General features: G+C 36.7%; 1 protein-coding gene across 4 annotated transcripts in view; it reads right to left on the bottom strand.

The window, feature by feature from the left end:
• Window positions 1–23,557, bottom strand: part of pdzrn3b (PDZ domain containing RING finger 3b) — a 104,463-nt gene that overhangs the window by 76,366 nt on the left and 4,540 nt on the right. For all 4 annotated transcript variants that reach the window (XM_051113210.1, XM_051113209.1, XM_051113213.1 and 1 more), the window contains one exon: window positions 20,772–20,879. In XM_051113210.1, the coding sequence (XP_050969167.1) occupies window positions 20,772–20,879 (108 nt within the window). The remainder of the gene's footprint in view (window positions 1–20,771; window positions 20,880–23,557) is intronic.

Genomic DNA, 23,557 nt, shown 5'->3' on the forward strand with positions numbered 1-23,557 from the left:
ATTTTAACCTAATTAATTACATGATGTGGCAAATAATTAAACTATACCTTTAATATTTATTATTATTATTATTATTACTATGGAAATATAAAATAATTTCTTTAATGAAATGATACTCTAAATAATAATAATAGTAGGTGGTGGTAAATTTCGTAATGATTAAGTCACCGAGTCACTCATTCATTTGATTCGTATAAATTCAGGAGTAAAGTAGGTTCTCTTTATGAGTGGTTCATTGGTTCATTAGGCTTGTTCGACTTGAAGCGGATCATCACCATCAGATCGATCTGTGTGTGACATCAAGTACCGCGAGAACATTTAGAGAGCAGACAACTCTTGCTTTTGAATCGTTCTGGCAGTACTTTAATGTCACACACCGATCGGTCTGTGCAGCGCTGCTTCAAATCCAACGAGTCTAATGGTTCACCCAACTTGTTCAAAATGTGGATTAAGAAATGAAATGCAGATGTGTGTTGCTTGGAGATGAACAGTTCTGCTTTGTCTTTATATTTTCGTTTGGCAAAATTGAGCAAAACGGATAACACTGTGTCCAAAATAACACAGTATTAACTTCTTATTTGTTGAACTGCTGCATAAGATCAGTATCACATTTGCACTCCTTTGATTTTGCACTTACTGCTTGTGTGATACTGCTTAAATATATGACGTAAATATGAGACGAAAACTCAAACGGGCATTTTTGCCCCATATCTTAAATATTAGGAACATTTTAACTATGTTCTCTATCAAGCAGTGAGTTGTTGTATTTGTCATCAATCAACTATATGAAATGCCAGATGACCCACGTAGGTCTGGGGCATGGCAAGTGCGTTAAACGCGTTAATAATTTTAACGTGTTATTTTTCACCGTAATTAATTAATCTAATTAACGTGTTAAATCTCCAACCCTAATAAAAACACCATACATTCACATGTTTACATACATGTTTCTCAGAAAAACAATGCTACACCCAGTTATTCTAGTTTGAAAATGTGCATTCCGTGTCAGATTGTATGTTGTGTTTTGGTCCATGTGATTCCGCCCATTGCCAGTTTAACCCATAGCATTTAGACTCCCCCGGGTTGCCATTTGGAGGAAAACACACCGTATTAAAGCCAATGAAGGAAGCAAACCAACTGGCTCAGAGATCACAGATTCTACCCAAACTAAAAAACCTCAAGATCCATTTAAAAAGCTCTATGACCAGAGGCATACTGAAAAGCGTATAAATCAGCTCATAAACTTGCAGTCTAAGGCTCATTGCCATTGTCAGCTGCGCTCGTTCCAGTTGTGTGTCCCCAATCTGGCAACCCACGTTAGTGTTGCATCTGAGAAGGAGGGGGAAGGAGAAACAATATTTTGAATTTGGACTGCAGTTCCCATTTCAACTGCTAGCTGTCAATATTACATACTGCACCTTTAAAAAAAATGGAAAATGGTGCAGAGTTCAAGCTCTACATTAATATGTGCTGACCTACTGTACTTGTAAATTTAATGCAATTTTTTAGTAACAGTTTTTTAGTTTTTTTGTTGTTGGTAGAATATTAAAATTCACAGATAGGGAGAAAAAAAGCATTCAGTATCACATATCTTAACAATTGCATCATCCTCTGTTTATAATCCCATAAAACAAGCTGATGAAGATCCTCCGATTTTCTAGTGCACATTACCTTGATATGTCTTTAAATAAATCTACTACACATGATTTCACCTTCCGCGACCATGGGGAAAGCATAGGACAAATTTCTGATTAAGTTTAATGTACTGAGCTAATCACCAGCAGCAGTTCAGGGGCTTTAAGAAGCTTTGTTCCATCTCATTGTTGAAGCTGGGGAATATTCTGCCTCATTAGGTACAAGTCTATGCCTTAGGTACTTCACAATGGAGAGAAAGTGCAATTGTGCTTTTGTGTGTGTTGTAAATGTGTTTAATTAATGAACTTCCTCCAAATGATCCCAATGTCAGGATGTTGTAACTGGTTCACTGGCCCTTCTATCCCAAGGGTTTGTTAGCACCATATTTGCTTGTTCCCAACTTATCTCTGTTTCCCTCCATTTCCGCTTGTGTGTGCCCGGAGATCAGCAGCTTTGGGACCTGTGTTCATCAACCCGAGATCTGTCTATTAGCATGTCTGTGGTATGAACAAGGAATGAAGGCATTATGGGGAGAGATATAAAAAGAAGCACTTACAAGGACGTAATTGAGTCAGTGCGTCATGTGTTTTCTGACCAGCTGCTGCTACTATACTCTGGGTTGACTGTTTCTACGCTAACATAACGAAAGTCAATAATGCAAAGTAAAAATTGATTAAATATATATATATATATATATATATATATATATATATATATATATATCCAAAATAATATTTAAAAATTATGTAAAAAAGTCAAGCTTAAATGCAACTAGTGAATTTATTCTAATTATTATATAAGTTTTCACAAGGAAGCAACAAAGAAACATGGACAAATGTGAAAATACAGAGCGAGACATGTCCTAAGCAAGTAAAAACAAGGAAGAACTTGTTAAGATGAGCAGGCGACACAATAGTTTAGACAAATCTAGTTGTGCTGTGACTCACTGCTCTCTTGCAATATAAACACCTTGACAAAAGCCATAAAACGGAAGTCGGTAGTACGCGAGTGAATAAGCAAGTAATGAACAGTCACCAGGGAATGCAAAGTGCCATCTGATTTCACCAAAACAACAGCAGCGGCAATGGAAACAAAACTGTCAAATGCGGCTAATCCACGTGCAGTCCTGCTCAGAAGTTACACAACAGCCCCGTGCCAACACCGACAAGCCCATATGGGCTGTACGCAGCTGCAGGGAGAACACAAACAAACAATTGCAAACATCCCACTACAAGTCGACCTGAAAACAGACAAATAATCTTGCCGTGCACAAAAGTCCAGTTTTGACAGAAATGGCCCCTCTGATCCCGAGTACTGTGACCTGTTCCCATCAGAAGTGCAGCCACATGTGAAATTCATCATGTAACAACTCAATGAGCATGTGTAAGCATAAGTAATGTGGATTTACACTGCAACATGTTCATCCTTGTGGGAGACTGTGTGCTGAGCACTGTGCTAGGGCAGGATGTAGAGGTTGGCATTTTGGGAGGAATTCTTCCTTAAAGTCATAATAATTCCATAATAATTTAGATGCTGGATGGGATTGGATTGTATGCACCTCACGGAAACCAACTTGAATTTTTTAGGCTTATAGTTTATCTCTTTTAGACCCTGGACCACAGAAACAGTCATAAGGGTCCATTTAAAAAAAAAAAAAAAGATTTATACATCATCTGAAAGCTGAATAAATAATCTTCCATTGATATATGGTTTGTCAGGATAGGACAATATTTGTCCGAGATACAACTATTTGAAAATCTGGAATCTGAGGGTTCAAAAAAATCTAAATCTTGTGTACTCGTAAAGGTTTAGAATAACAAAAAAAAAAAAAAAAAAAAAAAACTAATAAAAACTGTAATATTAAATTCTGGTCAACACTGATAAGCCAATACCTCTTTTCACATAATGACTCAATATTTAAGTTCCTAATATATTAATTAAAACACTCTCTTGTCATAAATAAAATAAAATAAAATAAAATGAAATAAAATTAAAGGAAACAGAAATGGTGAAAGCAGTGTTTTTAAAGAAAAACTGTAAGTCTGCATTAGACGATGGGTAAAATTGGGGAATTGAGTATGCACAATAAAATATCTAATATTAATATATAAGTAAATATCATCAACTGGTAGCAATTAATAAAAAAAAAAATATCTCCTTGACAGAATTTTTTTTAGCAGATACACTATAATTTTATACTATAACTATAATCTATAATTTTTCTATGCTGGGAAAATAGACCAAACAGCTCTGTGACAAACCGTTTTGTTAAAAAACTAAGGAAATCAGGAAAAAAAAGACCATACAAAACAGTGTACTTACTTTAATGAGGGAATGAAATAAACTCATGAATCACTTCAGATTTTATACACACGCCGACTGATTTTTGTTAAAAAAAAAAAAACAAAACAAAACAAAAATCTCATTGGATAAAATGGCTGCTAAAAGCTACTACCTATTAAAAAAGGATTCTGGGTTGGTACCCAACTTCTTGATTCAAAAGAAAATACATAAACGCAAGAATGAAAACTGTGTTCGTCAAAACACTTCAGAGGTTTCTGGCAGTCGTTTTTGTAGACGTAGCATTTAGGTTGTTCTGTTTTGGTTTTTTAAATCCGAGAACCCCAAGGTTGCACATTTCCTTCCAGAATCATACCTCATTAATCAAAAGTACAGTTTCCAAAAAGAAAAAAGAGAGAGAGAAAGAAAGACATTTCGAGTAAGTGGGTGAATTCTCTGGCCATTTCAGAGGCTGAAATGCAAAGAGACACAACGGCACAAAAATGTATACCAAAATGAAATATGCACCAGTTGCAACACACAGCATAAGACTGAAATACATCCAAACTGGAGTCAGGAGTCTGGATCCCCACAGCTTGTGAATCACGTCATCTCATTCATCGACCACACGTCACCGCCAGCACCCACATACTACTGTGTGGCCAGAGAGTTAGACTAGCATTACCTAAACGCAAGCATTTGACAAAGAACTGCCTCTCATATTCCTAAATTACAGTCTCTTCTACTTACCAAGCCAGTCTGTGGCCTTCTATCTAATTGACTTCATGATAAATGAACCCATACAACCACAAGCAAAACATTTCCAGGAGTTGCAAGAGCATGTTTCACCCTCCTTATGGTTGCCAAACATTTCTAAAGGACTTCAGTGGTCCTCCTAAGCCATTCTCTGAAAATATATGACCTGGTGGATTACACGTTCTGAAGAGAGACTTTGCCACAACGGAATAAGTGAAACTCGCAGAAACACCGCAAAATTTGCAAACCAACCTATGGCTTTAAACATGCCATGATCCAAGTTTGATATGCTCATATGAAGTATAAAACCTATGAGGAAACGCACATTTCCACTTAATATGAGTCCTCTACTAGAAAGAGAATATCTGTCCAAATAATAGAGAAAACAATTTCGATTTTAAACCCATTCAAGGACATGAAACATAAGCCAACATTTGGGACATGTTTGTACATAGACTCCAGAAACCTGGCATACAGGTGAGACTAAAAATTTTTGTTTATCCCATTCAACCAGAGCTCCATCTTAAAAGGATGGTGATTCGGAGACCAGCCGCCCGTCTCGTCATCTGATTACCCTCAGCTTCGTTAGGGCTTCCTGGAGAGCAGAGTCGTCCGAAGGTCACACATGAAAGAGTTGTTTGATCATGGAGCAGTCTGCTCATTCCTACTACAAATGCTTACAAAAATATTGACCAACGTTTCAAGGACTGTGCAAATTGTTCCCAAAACAGAAGAGATGGAGATAGTCAGAACATGCAAGATGTTGTGGTCTTTCAAAAGTGCTGACAATGATTTTGAGGAATGGCTGGACTGCATCCAAAACATTATTTCTTCTTCCAGAAAATACTTATCTATTTAAGGTAGACTAGAGTACACTAATGTTGTAATATTGGTAAATGAATCATTAATTGTCAGCATTATCCAATAGAGCAAATTTTGCCAAATGTTTTGACAGTTTATAAGCACCAATGTCATCCTGTCTAACCTAGATATGGGAATAGCTGAACTGTTTTCAAATGCAACTTGGTAACATTTAAAATCTTTTCTAATGCACAGTTAAAATATTAATAATTATGATTAATAAAGTAAAAGGAATGCATGTAGAAAACTGGGGGGACGGTTTAACTCTCAAATTAAATGATCCATCCCATCATGCTGGTACTTCTGGCAATCAAAAACAACTGTTTGTCAACAAAAATGTTCGCAGCTGTGAGATGAGACAAAAACCAGGTACTTTAACATCTATTCTTATGTTCTAAATAACAAAAAGAAACAAATGCTATTAAAATCAACTTAGTATGCTATTAAAATCAACTTAAAACTGCATTTGCAACTCATTTTAATTCTAACATTTCCAAATAAAAAAAGAATATCCAACAATGTGGGGGAAAATGTACAACAGATCTTGATTTTATCTATTGGGAATGGATTTGATCATGAAAACTGGGAAAAGTGGAGCCACGAGTCAATGAGAGTTTCCAAAACAATTTGTAAAAAGCTATTGGTGAACATTATCTGAAATGATGCAAGAGCAGCTACTCTCTAAAAATATGCAAAAAAAAAAACATTCATATTGGACCTTGGATTTTAAAAGCATTTGACATCTGAGTTTAGATGGAGAATACCTGCTGACTACAAACAAAACTATGCACTAAAAATAACCAAAGACAATCTGCCAAAACAGAGCAGTTATGGATAAACTATGCAAGACTTATTAGATGAATACACAACAAGAGCTGCCATAGGAGCAATGCAACAGTTCCATTAAGACTGCTGTAAATACTTCCAATACAAACACCTTCCATTTGGCTTTGAATGAAAAGGTCACAATCTACATGTCAAAATAATCAAAGCCGACATTCACCTGAGGCCACTGCTTATGGATTAAAAATGTGATTTCCGTGTTAAGACATGAATGTCTAAGACATATGCAGATTATCGTTTCATCCCTAGTTGTACAAATTAAAAAAAACATCACATTAAAAACACTGGCCTTCAGAGAGGAACGTGAACACATCTGCTTAGGAAACGTGTCTTGACGGTCTTGATCTCTCTTTTGCTTTAAAATGCATACCTTTCAACTTCAGAATGAGGCCAAACATGTGGTTCTCATTTTCTAAGATTAGTTAAAGTGATAATGTTCAAAAATATAACGGTGATGGATTCCAATGGCGTTAAAAATAAAACAGGAAATTTAAGGGGAATTGAATGTGAGGGCAAAGTGAGGACGAGCGTCTGTCACATTAACAACGCTAACAAATCAAATGGATCGTAACCAGTTTCAATGAAGTGCTGAAGTGAAGAAACATTTAGTGAGCTAGCACCTTAACCGAAAGGTTAAGTACATTAAAACCTAGAACAGTCAATTCTGAGCTTTCTCATGGATGGCATTAAAAAAAAATAATAAAAAAAAAATCCAATTCATGGTCCTGCTTCCTGTGCTTTTCGGCTCTGTCTTAGATCCAGAGCAGACGTAGAGCCGGAAGACAGCTGGAAGAGGATTTATACATTGCTGGCACCAAACCAAAGAATTTAGAAGCAGTTTTGCATAGTTTGGTGACAAACTTTTTAGAATTTTCACCTCAGCTTAAACATAATTAAAACAATAGAGTCAAAGTTTTAGCTTTATCATGAGATATAACAATATCGACATTATAAGGACACATCAACACACATGTTCACCTTTGCAAGACACAATTTTGGCATGTCTCCTCTCACTGTTTCATAAAAAAAAAAAGGGATTTTGCCTCCATTTCTTCTATTCACGTTAATGGTGTTCATGGCTTAGTTTCACTCAGTCTCACTCTGCATTTAAGGTGGGCATCCCTCAAGCTGGATTAGAGAGACTTTTGTTTTCTCTTGTTCCTTGCTCAAAATCATACTTGTATTGAAGCTGGTTTTCACCGCTGAATAAAAAAGTAAAAATGAAAAAAGACTAAAAAAAAGGCGCAATACAAACTTGCAATTTTTTTTTCTCCGAATTGTGTGACATGAACTCACAATTACGAGTTCTAAAGGTAGAATACTGGAATATAAACTCGCAATTGCGAGAAAAAAGACATAATTCTGACTTTTTTCTCACAATTGCGAGTTTTTCTCACACTATCAAGTTTTTTCTCAGAATTGTGAAATATAAACTCACAAATGTGAGTTATAAAGTCCAATTCTGAGGGGGAAAGAAGACTATGTTCTCAGATATCATTTTCTCAAAATTGCGAGTTTAGATCTCACAACTGTGAACTGGACTTTATCTCACAATTCTAAGTAAACTTAGTCAGAATTTCAAGTTTAAATCTCACAAGTCTGGGTGTATATTATGCAAGTTATTTTGAGTTTATAACTTTCAATTGTGAGTTTATTTACAACTCTGAGAAAAAAGTCAGAATTATGAGACATAAACTCACAATTTCAAGGAAAAAAGTCAGAATTGAGAGATCAAAAGTCGTAATTACCAACAGAATATGAGAAACAAAGAAAGAAGAGAAGAAATAAAAAGCTAGAGAGAAAGACAGAAAGATTGAAAGGGATCAAAAATCAAAAACCCAAGTAAAAAAGAAAAATAAGAAAGAAAGATACTGAGGATGAAAAGAGTATAGAAGGAGTGAAGGACAGTGCCGGAGAAAAAGAGGAAGAAAAGGACAGTGGTGCGGAGAGAGAGTCTACAAAGGAGTGCTTGTCAAGCTGCCCGGCGTGTGAGAAACCTGATGCCTCGCTGCAGATGTGGCCAGGTTTATTTAACACCACCTACCTAGTCCAAAAGGACCCACTATATCCATTCTCATACTACTCCACCCTAAACCACCTCTCCTACATTTACTAAAAACCACCATGGTGATCAATGGCTATCCATCCATCCATCTTTTTCATGTCTGACCCAACGTTTCCTCGACATCTCCAAGGTCTAGCCCTCAATATGACTCCCCGTCATGCTGCCGAACTCCACACCGCAAGACCCCGTCTACAGTCTCCGTGTGAAGTCCGACAGCTTTGCCCCAAGGGTGTAAGACTTTGACCGAAGCCTCTGTTGTTTGCCTCTCCTCGACCCTTAAAAACCAGTCACAGTGTGTCCAGAAGTTCTCCCGCGCTCTATTCAGTTCCACATCGCTCTAAGGTGCTGCCAAGTCAAACACTGCAATGATTATTTTCACACAGTAAGAGTAACAGACGAAGCTGATGACAAATGGAAAAGAAAGAATAAAAGTAAAATGATTTGGCAAGATTTCTGTCGGAAAACTAATAAATTAAAACTTGCCTGCGGTCAGGTGAAAGTTTAAACTGTGGACCACAGTGACTCATTGTATGAAAAGGTTGTGGAGGACAGTATTGCACTTGGGTTGCACCATGTTTTAATTTCCAGAACTATCTAAAACAGTTAAAATAACCAGTTCACAAGAAACATGCACTCTGTCACCAGGCTGTACATCATAATTAAGCATAGTATCCGGTATGTTATTAAAAAAGGCTTGAACCAGCTAACCAAATAAAAGTCTTTAACCATCTTAAAGGCCAAAAGTAAGTACCCTAAGTATTGAAACACACTCTATGCAACTACATACATTGTTGAATTTCGATAAACATCACATCTCAATTTACAATGCAAAGCAAGTTTTAGAATCTCAGTGCAAGGGCTATATAGAAGGCATTAATGTATTGTGTTTCTTCTGCCAGTTTTCACTGCCAGGGCAACTCCCATCGATGCAAAGTAACTGTCAACATGTTTCTAGCTAGCTAACGGAATCACACATCAATCCTGGTCTTGAAGGGCAACGAGAGTTCAGCTTCTGCTGCAACACAACTGCCTGAGAGTCCAGTAGACCTCAGAATCAGGACTGGACAACCCTGCATTTGAAAGTCTATTAAAGTAACACAAAAACGCACATCAAGAATGCACAACAGGACCATGCAGCGTCCAAGCATCTGATTACTTTCTAACCAAACCCTGGTCAAAATCTGACTTTGATAATTGCTCTTAACATTAGAAGCTCGACTGGTAGTCCATGGCAATTGTCTTGTGGGTGAACTCAAGCAAAAGTTTGAACAGCTATTGAAAACAGAATACATAGGGTTCTTATAAAGCACATAAAAGTACTGATACAACAGAACAATATATCCAGTGTCGCAATAAGTCAAACAAATTTCTCTGTTGCTAAACTGAAAGACGCAGGAAGTCTACAATCAAATGGAGAAGGTCCGTGTGAAAGGAGTACATCTCTTTCAGTGGAATAGGGACGCACACGGTAGGTCCACAAGGACAATAACATGACTTGGGAATAGTGTTTTCACTCATTTACATGAGAAGGGTGCACAGCGGTTGCTGGTTCCACTTTGTTTAGCGTGTGAAAGACTGCTTTCTTAAACGGCTCTTGAAAAGAAAGCTTGTCAGGCTAGGAACGAAGGAATTCTACACCAACTCATGTCGTCTGGGTTTAAAAGGAGTTTGATTATTGAGGGCTGCCAACACAAAGACCTAAACCATCAAACTCCGACCAACCATGTGTCAATTGTTGCTAAAGAGAAGACTCAGCTGGACTATTATTGACTTCACTTGTCTTTGAGCTGAAACACTAGGCTAGGAACACCCCGAATGTTAGGATGGTTTTGAGTTAAAGACAACCTGAATTCAATCCGCAGTGAAATTTTGGCATAAGCCATATGAGAGACATACAATTACTACAGTAGAGTCCCCTTGGGCCCAAAACATACTATGCAAGTTAAGTGTAATTTTATCTATGCCATGTTTAACAAGACATGTAAAAATGTAATTTGCAATGCAAATCAAGTGGGTTAGCAGCCACATTTTCAGCATTGCCGCAACTGTCTTGTATGGCCAGTTTACCCGTCAACCACTGCCACAGTGTGAGAATGATCTTGCTGAGAAAGTTAGTTTAACCATCAACACGTGTAAAGCTAGTTACTAGAATAGTAACACCTGGTTTAATGGCTACGACATTGGATTTCAAAACCATAACCCCCTACTAGCAGCCATTACTACTGAATTAAAGATAATTCACCCAAAAATGAAAATTCTGTCAATAATTACTCACCCTCATGTCATTCCAAACCCGTAAGACCTTCGTTCATCTTCGGGACACAAATTGAAAATCCAAGAGCTTTCTGACCCTGCATAGACAGCAGCAGAACTAACACGTTCAAGGCCCAGAAAGGCAGTAAAAACATTGATTTATTCATTAATTTCTTCTCTTATGTGTCAGAATGAAAGTCTTACGGGTTTGGAACGACATGAGGGTGAGTAATTAATGACAATTTTCATTTTTGGGTGAACTATTTTGTTAACGCAACAACAATGCACACTACGTATGTACAGCTGGGCCACATGTTTGCATTGCACTGGGCGAGTATTCAAGTCTGCATATGCTTCTGGCATTGTGATAGTCATGCTGAGTACAGTAAAACTATATATCTGTTGGGAGGAGCAACAGAGAAGTGTAGTCTTGTACTTTGGTGAGTTATGACAGGAAATAGGACTTCAGTTCTCAGCTCGGGCTGCGACGTGCTTACTTTAATCATGAGCTAGCTGCTGAAATATGGTGAAAACCAAGCTTAAATTACAGAACAGACATTCAATAAGTACATTTACAAGATCACTGTGGCTGTGCGTCCATAAAAAGAGGGAGTGAGCAGAAAATTACCTTTACGTCCAAGTCTTAAAACAGGAAGACTGTGTTCATGTGTGCTCATAAAAGTAGATGGATTCATAAATGATCTGACTCCTTGATACCATATTTGGTGAAAATCACAGACGATAAGACGTCTCGACTCAGATACCCAGCCACCAAAAAATTACGAGTTTCCTTATATGAACAAAATAACTAATGATTTGTCCATTCCTATTGATTTACTGTGATATGCAGAGCCACGAGTTGAAAGCCCAAGCGAAAGTCAACAAGTGGCCTTACCGCAGAGAGCATTTTGTGGTAGCCTTCTCTTCTTCTTTTGCATTACAGATGCCTGAAACAATCCATAATGCAGACATGTTCTTTTTCAACATCCACCACACTTTCCTGACTTGGACAGGCTACATTTCTCAGGTCCTGCTGAGGGCATTCAAAGAGGGCCGTAATTAACAGGCCTGGGGCCTGGCCTGCATTACTGAGGGCAACAAGAAGGAAACGACTGCCTATTACTTCACGACCGAGGGTCTGTTAATCAGCCTATTAGCGTTTAATTGAGGGTAGTTAATTAGAGAGGCCATGGGGGTGGGCGGCTTGCATGGAGGGTGGGGGGTTAACGGCGGTCCGACTGTGAAAACAGCTGGCTGCGCAACCTGAGACTATTGTTACTGATATGTTTACACAAGCCTGGTGATTGATTGGAAAGACAATTAGCCTTAATTACACCTACATATTCCCCTCTCTAAACCTTTTAGAAGCTATAAATTATCCCCACGACTTTTAAAAATTGGAAAAGGCCTGCTGAACAGAATTCACAACACATTTACAGTAGGCTAAGCCATATTTAGCGACTCTTGATAGGCTGTTTCAAGACATTCTATATTGGGCTGAAAGGAATAGTGATAAACAGATATCAGAGACTGATTGATCTAACTATTTTTTGGCTAATTTGAGATGAACAGCATCGGCCCACGATAAAGTTTGGATGACTGTTAAAACGCAACTACTACTGCCAATAATCTTTATCTAAAACATATTCACACAATCATACATGCACCACAGGATTGTCCATTTCATCTACGCATACTCTGCTACAACAGAAGCCGAGACCAGAAGCCTATTATATCCCCTTTAAGACATCCAATGGATTTAATGTCCTGTAATAAGCCAAGTCAGCCATTCCAGTCAACTGGAAAGCAGCTCTCCACTGGGACTAACAGTCTTGCTTGCCTATACTCTTTCTTCCTGCTAACTTCCATCTAGAAAAAAAGACAAATCCAATAAAGTCCTTGACAAAGGCTTTCTTCTTGCCATCAGATGCCAAATAACATGTGATACTGCCCACAGTGAACTAGCTGCCACCTCTGATTAGCTCTGTTGGACTCGGTCAGAAATAACACGAGAGAACCTTGTGACACATACCACACTAAAGATGACATGTGCTGTGATATCTTAGTTGTCAAGGCAAGAAGGGTGGAGACTGGACACCGCAGGTTCGCCCCCATGCTGGGTCGACCCGACTGTGTCCCTGAGGAAACCTAGAACACGTTTCCCTGAGTCAAAAACATGCTGGTCATAAAGTCGAAAGTGAGACAGATTAAGCATAATGCCTGTTTGTATTACAGTGGAGAGTATAATGGATGAGTTACACTCTTCAAAATAAAGGTGCTTCACAATGTCATAGAAGAACCTTTTTGTCTAAATGGTTCCATAAAAAACCTTTAACATCCAAAGAACCTTTCTGTTTCACAAAAGGTTTTTTTGTGGCGAAAGAAGGTTCTTCAGATTATAATAATGTAAGAAAGAGATGGTTCTTTAAAGAACCTTTCACTGAATGGTTCCTTGTGGAACCAAAAATGGTTCTTCTATTGCATCGCTGTGAATTTTTCTCCATATAATAGACTGCTATGGTGCCCCAATTTGAAACGTACAAAATGCAGTTTAAATGCAGCTTCAAAACGATCCCAAATGCGGTTATAATCCCACCTGAGGAAGAAGGGTCTTATCTAGCAAAACGATTGGTTATTGCCTTGCTCTCCCTAAACTCTGTGATTCTGGCTCAAGACAGTTAGGTTATGCTGAAAAAAAAATCTAATTGTATTTTCTCCCTCAACTTCAAAAATCATTTCAAAATCATCCAACATCACTGCAGAAGTACCGACCCAGTCTTTGCAAAGTGAACATGCAAAGATCATCAAACACCCTTAACAAAAAAGGTAAAACAGCGATATAGGACGACTGAGGGAGAACATGAAATGGGAGTTTTCATGAACTGGAAAAATACAGTCCAGGCAGAGTAAGACAAGAGGAGCGTTTGCCATTAAAAAGTATTTAAACTGTATTATTATTTTTTTTAAATAACCGATCGGTATGCTAGATAAGACCCTTCTTTCTCGGCTGGGATTGTTTACAACCACATTTGGGATCGTTTGAAGCCGTATTTAAACTGCATTTTGGAAGTTCAAAATCGGGGTACCATAGCAGTCCATTATATGGAGAAAAATGCTCAAATGTTTTCCTCAAAAAACAATTTCTTTACGACTGAAGAAAGAAAGACATGAACATCTTGGATGGCAAAGGGGTGAGTATATTATATGTGAATCTTTGTTTTGAAAGTGGACTTCTTTAATTACAAAATAAATCAACAAGGTTTCTATCCGTGTGGGAGTTTCTCAAGAACTTTCTCAAAATAAAACTAAATAAAAATTACCTTCATATTACATTTTCATAACTGAGTAACATTTTTTTCAACACAAGATATACCCAAACAGCATTTCACAAAGAACTGTGATCAAAGAATGACAAATTAATTAAGAACACATTGAATCCAAGCCCTTTCCAAACCACTTCACCCAAAATAAAACCAAAAAAATAAAGATCCTAGGGGACTACCAAGCCTACACCATTTTAAGTTGAAATAAATTTCCCTCAAAGACATCTCAAAGACTCAGGGCATACCGAATCTTTCTTTTTATAAAACCAACTGCACATTTTTTACATGTTTTCTTTCTCTGTCCTTCATTACAGCTGTATGATCTACAAGGTTCTTCTTAATCATCAGTGGACAAGAATGCTAACAACCTGAGTTCAAAGGACTGAGGACTCATCTGCATGCTAGCAATGGGCCCCATCCTCTCCAGACTCTTAACATATCTATTCAAGCTGCCACTCTCTTCATGTTGCCACTCACCCCTCGCGCCATTTAACGCCACATCTGACAGTGAGCACACACTAAAATAACTGAAAGCAGCGTTGGGTGTTAAGTGGTGCACTGTGGGTAACCTCACAGCTATATGGGGACAGAAAAAGATAACCATTGGTGTTACTAGAAGGCTGCTGATATTAAAGTCACAAAATTAAAACATCTAAAAACATCCGTCCAAGTCCTCTCATATTTGTGTTAAGGAGGAGGATGCAACACCAGCCTTCATGCATGACCTACAGGAATGGTAATATGTCAAATAACAAGCTAATTAAAGAGAGAATCGTACTGATAATATTACTAATGACAAAATCATTGCAAATATCTCTCAGATACTCCCAGCCAATCTTCTGTTACGTTGGGGCTCTTGCTTCTTTCAGATGGCAAACACTGGCTTCTCAGTGGAGCTGCTTTTTAAAGTCTGGTTGTTGTTCAACCTCTGACCTTTGTCTGTTTGCAGGCTTTTACAAGGTGACATTTACAACCCGGTCTATCTCCATGACCTCTTCCTACCCCAACACATCCAATTCTCCTGAAGAAAGCCCTGACTGATACTTGGATATCAAAAAACATGGTTTAATGACCAAAAAAAAAAACAAAAAAAAAAAAAACATTAAAACACAAACAGATGAAGGTACTATAGCCATGTATTGTGGTCTCATCACCCCTTAGGTTGAGATGCAATAGAAAACGTTCATTAGCTGCGCCGAAAAGCATACTCAAAGGTGGCGAGTGTCATTTTGCTGTGGTTAAAATAGTTTCTATCCCAGCTAAATGTTTAGAGATGACTATGAGTAAGCCATTTGTGGGTTGATTTCCCAGACGAGTGTAAACACCGTGACTCTGCAGCACTTTAACGTAGCTCTGTTTATTTGAGTGGTCTGAAATGTAAACTTCTGGTTCAACCAATGGCCAATGACGCAAAACTACCTGTTTTACCGTACAATGGCAGACTGGGGTACATGTTTGGAAAAGTCTTTTTTTATTCCATTTTTTAACTTAAAAATTTTATACTTTTTTTTTTTGTTTTTACTAAAGCAAAATAATAATATAAATTAGTTAATAATTAAAATATTTTTTATCCTAATATAAGGACAACTGACTACAGTTATTTTCTAGGCATTCCAGTGCTAAACAAACAATCACAATTTAAAGCTGACGTCTGGCATAAAGATGTTTTTCCAAACACAAGCATTGTGTTAAATCCAATCATGCATAAATCAAACTGTCGCAGGCAAACATGACTACTATGTGTGAAAATTTTCAAACAGTGTGGAGCGTAAACACAGCACAGTTTTTTCTTCCCTTTTTACATCCTTTTTTATGAGAAAATAAATGTCTTCGGCGAACAAGGCGCTATTCATCCGCTGAATTATCTGAGTCTGCCTCTGGTGCTTAACAGGGACATCTGCCATGATACTCCTCCATTGGACGGCCGTGGGAGATTCTAGATCTTTATGGACATGTCATGTACGAGCACATAACATCTCCAAGGCCAAAAAAAGATGAAGAATAAGGGGATTTCTTGTGATTTTCCCTATTCACTCCCAGTAAGATGTGAGCAATTAAACATTCCTTCACTTTCTATAAAGTCGGGCGGTGAAATTTATTTGAGCTTGTGCATAAGGGCCAGATGATCTGTGCAGTGTGTTCCTGACTGGAATTTCTCATGTTCGCTCAGTGAGTCACCCATCACTGCTGCTGTCAGGAACATGTGCACAAAGCCCGCTGAATACCGTGATGGCCCTGCTCACCCTATGACACAAATTCACACGCTCCGCCTGGATGCTCTCAGCATAGATGCTGTCGCAACTCCAGAACACATTGTGCTGATCAGTGAATGCTAGTCACCCAAGAGTCTCTCGCTTGAATGGTAAACAGCATAAAATGGACTCGGGCATATACTTGATAACAAAATAGCATTATAATACCCCTTTCAATCAGCAGAAACAGTATTAAAGGGGTCATTGGATGCCCATTTTCCACAAGTTGATATGATTCTTTAGGGTCTTAGTGAAAGGTCTATAACATGCTTTGGCTAACATTTCTTAATGGCAGTGTAAATAACACCTTTTTTATCTTTCCAAAATCAGCTCTGCAAAAATCATTCTGTTCTGGTCGAGGTTGCTTTAAATGTTAATGAGCTCTGCTCACCCCACCCCTCTCTTTTCTTTGTGGATTGTCGAGCCTGTTTACTTTAGCCACATTTAGCCTCGTTTAGCCGCTAAACTTGCTAACTAGCACGTTATTAGGAAAGGCGATCGCAAAGATTCATAAAAAAACCCTTATACTCACTTCTGCTGTAAGTGAAGCTGAATCACAAATGATTCACGCGAACATAGACGGATATATGTAGACCAGGAGGTGCATTCCATTCACAAACAAAAGTAATCCACTGCATCTTCAGCGGCTCAGATATCGGGAGTAAATGACGACCACTATGTTCATTATTACATCCGGCAACACAACACCTCAATTGCTCAATTGGAGATATTCTTGTCTAACATCCCTGCTCCGGCTTTAAAACAATTGAGGTCGGACTGTTACAGCTGATTTAAGGTGGGTCTGAGGTAAGAAGCTTATGTCAATCAACAATTGTGTGGCGCCACACCGACAAGCATCTGAGAATGGCTCAATTTGAAAAATGGGATATTGTTTTTACGGATTAATTAAAAACCACTTAATGGATTTTTATCATCATAGGGTAGGTGTGTACATACACTGCCAACACACATTAATGTTCAAACAACATGTAAAAGTGAACTTTGCATCTGATGACCCCTTTAAAGTTGTTTTAAATGATTCTCGATAATAAGATGATACTTACTTCAGGGCTCTATGATTTGCAAATGGAAAATGCAAATGCAATCCAGTCATAAAAAAATGGAATTTACTGTATAATGCGGAATGTCATGAAATTTGCCAAATTTTGGATGAATACATGAAAAGTAGGTCAGTACACTTAAACCAAAACACAATATGGACTAATGTCTGTGAATATTAAGCAACAAAAAAGACTTTAAATATGAATCCTGCAAATTCTGTGCATCTCTTTGTGAACACATACTGAGGCGTGACCCTTGCGGTGTTTTCAGCCTCTGCCGCCTCAATATATGAATACATAAACACATAAACATAATCTCTAGAACTGCTTTGAGAGTCACTTCATGATCATTTTACCAATTCTTTTGAGAAAAACTATCATCATATAAAATACAAACAGAAACTTTAAGGTTTTCACAGCAACCAGTCAAAATAAATGATTGGTTCAACTTGAAGAAACAGTGACTTAGAAATATATTACTTAATGTGATTATAGTACTACTACTACTAATAAAATTATCAAAACATTATCTTTAAATTTACAAGAAATATGATTTACCAGAACGTATTTAACAGAAAAATGTAAATACACAACACAGTATTTCTGAAAAAAAAATAAAATAAAATAAAATAATAATAATAAACATAATAAATTATTTTTTCTTATCATTTAATTAAATAATTTAATTAAAGATGCTTTTGATTAATAATTAATGAAATCATTGAAATGGAATCCAAAAAAAAAAAAAGTACATAAAACCTTTCATAGGGCCTTTAAAATGTTTTTTTTTTTTTTTTTTTTTTGTTAAACACTTAACAACTTGCTGTTTAATATTGTAAGTTTCATCATTTAAATTAATTAGACATGCTTTTTGATTAATAAAATTTAATCATTAAAACAAATAAAAAATAAAGTGGAAAAAAAAAACAGAATCCAGAAAAATTAAAACAGAAAAAATGGAATTTGGGAAAAAATAAACTAGATTTCAGGCCAATATTAAAATTCTACACTTTTTTGGTCTAAATAAATTACAAATATTTTACAAAAAAAATGCTTTAAATATTACAAGTGAATTGAGGCATCACAATAGTTTACAGTTCAGAGTAAGGCTACTATAATGTTTAGATTAGCTAGAGATTAAATTTAACAGCGTTACTAAAAGATGACGTTAGGAGCAAAAAATAGTAAAATTAGGAGAAAATAGCATTCACAATTAACTATTCAATACTGATGGATTGAAAAAAAATGAAACTGGTATATTGGACATGCCCTTTTAAAAAACAAAATGGAAAAATTATGACGTTAAAGGAACAACTTCAATGAATATTTTAATTTTACATCAACAGCATGCAGCAAGGTGCTAAACCTCAAAATGACAGTAACATATAAAGCATCCATGCACAATTGCAAAGGAATACATTTGTATCCAAATGAGCTGTGGGGGAAAAAAGAAACAGAAAGAAATGGATAATCCGTATGATGGATGAAAAAGTGCTGATGTAGCAAGAGAGAAAGAGGAGTGCTGGGGCCCGGAGGAAGATATTTTAAACAGCAAACTCCAGCTGAGTCTAACTCTCATGGGCTTTAAAGGATGGGACTACAGGGAGCTGGGTTAAAAACCTACAAGTGAAATTTCAAAGGCAACAAAACTGCTGTGAGCAATTTTACATTAATTCTTCCACTGTGATTATATTTCGACAGAAAGTAATTTCTCAAGTCAACATAATTAAATATGTGATACCACCTGAGGTGCTGACGTAATGCTAGAACGCATTTTTTGATTTCAGAGACCACATTACCTCAGGTGTCAATGAAAGCCTTATTGCATCCTTTTCAAACAGCAGAAACATTATTGAAGAAGTTTCAAAACCGTCCATAAATCTCCCGAAGGAAGCAGAAAATGTTATTCCCATGTACACATGATCCAAACTGATTGCAAGGGTGGGAACAGCTTTGCATTGTGGGAGAGAGTTTCTGACTATAAATTTTAAAGGTTTGCTCAATAGACTGACCTAGGGCTTTGTGCTTCATGTTCCTTATGTATTTACATCCTCTGGCACGCATGCTGACTCACCCTAATTATTCAAAAGACAAAGACAAAAAGTGACTTTCTAGGTCTAGTGCCATCCTAGAGCAAAATATCTTGTGCACTACAATGAAAAAACTAAACCAGTCACTGATAACCCTTCTCAAATATCTACACATTGTTAAGTTGATGTTCTTTTTTTAAAAGCAAAGATGTAGGTGACATCCACAAAAACCACAAGGAACACTCTCGGATATCACGGCAAAGCAGCAGCTGGCATGCTAAGCACAATCCAAAGCTTTTCCCCTCACTCTGGCCCCCTTCCTCCAAGTAAGTCATACTAGCACATTTCCGCCCAATCTGGGACTCATGCGTCCCCCCAGCGAGGAAAGTTTAGTGGTCTTAAGTCACCAGGCGCCGAGTGCATTACTGTCGCCTTAGGTGGCTCAATCTATCCATTGTCTCAAGGGCTTACGGGATATCTAAACGAACAGGAGTGTTTAAGACACTTACGGCTAGCACAATGCATGTGGCTGCACTTAAAAGTTAGTATAAGAGCAGGCGTGACTTCCTCATCCCACACACTGCATATACTGACATCAAGCGCAAATTAATAAATCTTCCATCCAAAAAGTTATGTTTGCAACTTACTCTTGAAGGGAAAAAATCTTGTGGTGAAAGCTACCATTTCATTGAATGATGATTCGACTACATGAAATGAAAATATTTACATTAACTTAGCTAAACAATTGTACAGACCCAGGCCATATTTATAACACGCTACAGCGAATTCAATGCATCCGTTGTACCACACTTGAGTTTCATGCTGCTATAAAAGCAACCTTTGTAGGGCTGACTTGCTATGCACCCTTAAAAGTGACCACTGGGAACTTTTGGCCTTTGTAAACAGGCCAGATTTTGTTCCAAGTAAGAGAGAGCCTTCTGACTCCATGCCAGCCAGGAAGGATTCGGTAAACAACATCTAATAAATTACAATGAACCACCAAATAGAGATATTCTGAAATCGTTAGGGCTGAAAGATCACGCTTTTAACTTGTTTTAAGCAATTCTTATGCTATAACATGCATTAAATATTTCATTTATAGGTATTTATATGTCCAACATCGGCTTGCACAACAGTTCCTTTCAGGATGAGCTGTAATTGGCAAAAATCTTAGATTTAATGCTTTGTCCTGACATGTGCATCACGTTAAAAGTTTCTGTCCCAACCAGCCATGATTGCGACATAGCATTACACATCTCATTGGTCCAAAATCTCCATAACTGTGAATATCATATACATTAAGATTGGCTCTTTTTGCACCACTATGCACAACATTTTCATTTTTAGCATGGAAAGGAAATCTTAAGCTAAAACAAATCATGAGCTAAAATCTCTTAAACAGAGGCACTTACCTCCATTATCCTGTCATGGATCTGCAAACCCCCTTCTTTATCCGCCGGCCCATTTTCCACAATCTTCGACACAAAGATTCCTTCATTCGAAGTGCCATCTTTATTATCCTGCAATCCAAAAACAAGGCAGCAATATTTAGCTAAAAAAAAGATCAATAAATCTCAATAACCATCCAATAAACCTCTTTAGTAAAGGTTACAGATGCAAACTAATTTTTATTGCAAAATAAAAATGAATAACAAAGACATACACATTCCCTTTAAGACACATCCAAAACACAAATAATTGTTTGCAGGTGTACAAGCAATGCGCTGCATTGTTCGGCTTCTCAGCAAATACACTGTCAAATGAAAGACATATTGTGTTCATAGGAGGATTAGGGTGTTGAAAGATGACTAAAAAAAGATGATCATCATTCATATAAAACTATAACCTGAACAGGAAGGTTACAGCAAAGCCTCTGCCAAAATATTACTGAACCCACCCCTCAACCACATCAAACCACATTAACTCTGTTCCATGTTGTGTGACACTGCGCTGTAATTTTTAATGGAATACTTGAGAAACCGCAGGAAGTCAAACTGTGAACTCTGCAGTTAATTACTGTAAGCCCTTCCCTCTTCACAATTACAACAACAACAACAACAACAACAACAACAAACATCGTTATTTACCAAAGGATTCCATCCAATCAAATTAGTTAGAATAAAATTACATGAACTGTGTTGAAAAATTAAGTGACCTGACTTCTTGAGCAACTCACAACTAACAGTACACAATAATAGCTAAACTAAAGATGTGCCATTCAAAAAAAAAAGTAATATTTAAAAACAAAATATACAAAATTAAATGCATAAACAAAAATATTAACCCACTCAATGCAGTGACTGACTCATCAGAATAAAGTGTTCCAGAGAGAAAATAAAAATGGCTTCCTACAGCTCTTAAAATGCAGGTTATGCTTCCTAAATAGCAGCTCACCAAATTTTAGGAACAGATCTAAGGTCTTACAAGCAGACAGGATGGCTGGCATGTCAAACATTTGCTAGGGAGGGGTCATGGCCACGTTGAAGTAGTTGTGCAGTTGCTAAGAGACGCAGCCATTTGTGTCACTCATTAGTGACTGACCTCTCCACTTTAACATAAACTCAGCCATAGCAATTTGTGCTATATGCTATAACAGTGGTGAATTTTTCAAAATAAATAAAGCCTCGTCATTGTGACGAGGCTACATCTGGGTTTTAGAAGAAGCCCTGGAAACTTGGCTCTAGTAGTCGTTTTCCCCTTTGGAAGGTTTTGCTGCAAAAGTCTAGTTTAGAACAAAGTGCGTCACGCTTCTATTTCAGACGAACCACAAACAAACACTTCTTAACGGGTTTGGTGCTCATTCACACTGATATGGATACCACAACCACCACTTCGGGGTGGACCGATGTACCAAAGTGGCACTTTATATGTTAGATATTATTTATGTCTGTATTTTCCCAGCTGACATTTCCACTTAAAGTTAGTTATTCAGTGATACACTGAGAATCTGAAATAATAACCTGACAGATATTAAAGGTCTGTGTGTCATATTTTGTTGTTTATCATCATAATTGTGGTTTGGTTAAGACCAACTCAAGATTTAATAATCTACACTACCAGTCAAAGGTTTTTGAACAGTAAGATTTGTAATGTTTTTTACACTGCTCACCAAGCCTGAATTTATTTGATCCAAAACACAGCAAAAGCAGTAATATTGTGAAATATTTTTACTATTTAAAATAACTTCTTTCTATTTGAATACATTTTAAAATGTAATTTATTCTTGTGAATTTTCAGCATCATTACTCCTGTCTTCAGTCTCACATAGTCCTTCCGACATCATTCTAATATGCTGATTTACTGTTCAAGAAACATTTATTATTATGATTATTATTATTATTATTATTATTATTATTATCAATATTTAAAACAGTAGAGTACATTTTTTCAGGATTCTCTGATGAACAGAAAGATCCAAAGATCAGCATTTATCTGAAATAAGCTTTTGTAACTTTTTTTTTTTAATGATAAAAATTAATACTTTTAATAATTAATAGAAATTAAATTGATCAAAAGTGATGAAAAACATTTATAATGTTACAAAAGATTTCTATTTTATATAAATGCAGTTCTTCTGAACTTTCTATACATCAGAAAGCTGAAAACCCTCTAGTCAGCTGTTTTCAACATAATAATAATAATAATAATAATAAATGTTTTTTGAGCAGCAAATCAGAATATTAGAAGGATTTCTGAATGATCATGACTTGGAGTAATAATGCTAAAAATTTGATATCACAGAAATAATTACATTTTATATATATTCAAATAGAAAACAGTTATTTTAAATAGTAAAAATATTTCAAAATTTTATTGTTTTTGCTGTGCTTCGGATCAAATAATTGCAGGCTTGGTAAGCAGAAGAGACTTTTTAAAAAAAACATTAAAAAACTTACTGTTCAAAAACTTTTGACTGGTAGTGTATGAATGGCATAAGGTAATCTAAGGACTTGCATGTTCATGGTTCCTTCTTGTCAGTTAATATCACATGACATGCAGGTAAACAAAACATGCAGGTAAATAAAATATTTAATCTTGCTTTAGCATTTATTTTAATAGTTTATTTATGTATTTTTATTTTATATTTTTATGATTTGATTAATTATTAGCTTTTCATCAACTCGCAAACTCCGGTTTGGGAAACCCTGAAGTAGATAAACAACCTGTGCTGCCTTGGACAACCTAGGGCTGAAACAGG

Source organism: Labeo rohita, chromosome 6, assembly GCF_022985175.1.
Source record: "Labeo rohita strain BAU-BD-2019 chromosome 6, IGBB_LRoh.1.0, whole genome shotgun sequence".
NCBI classification, from domain to species: Eukaryota; Metazoa; Chordata; class Actinopteri; order Cypriniformes; family Cyprinidae; genus Labeo; species Labeo rohita.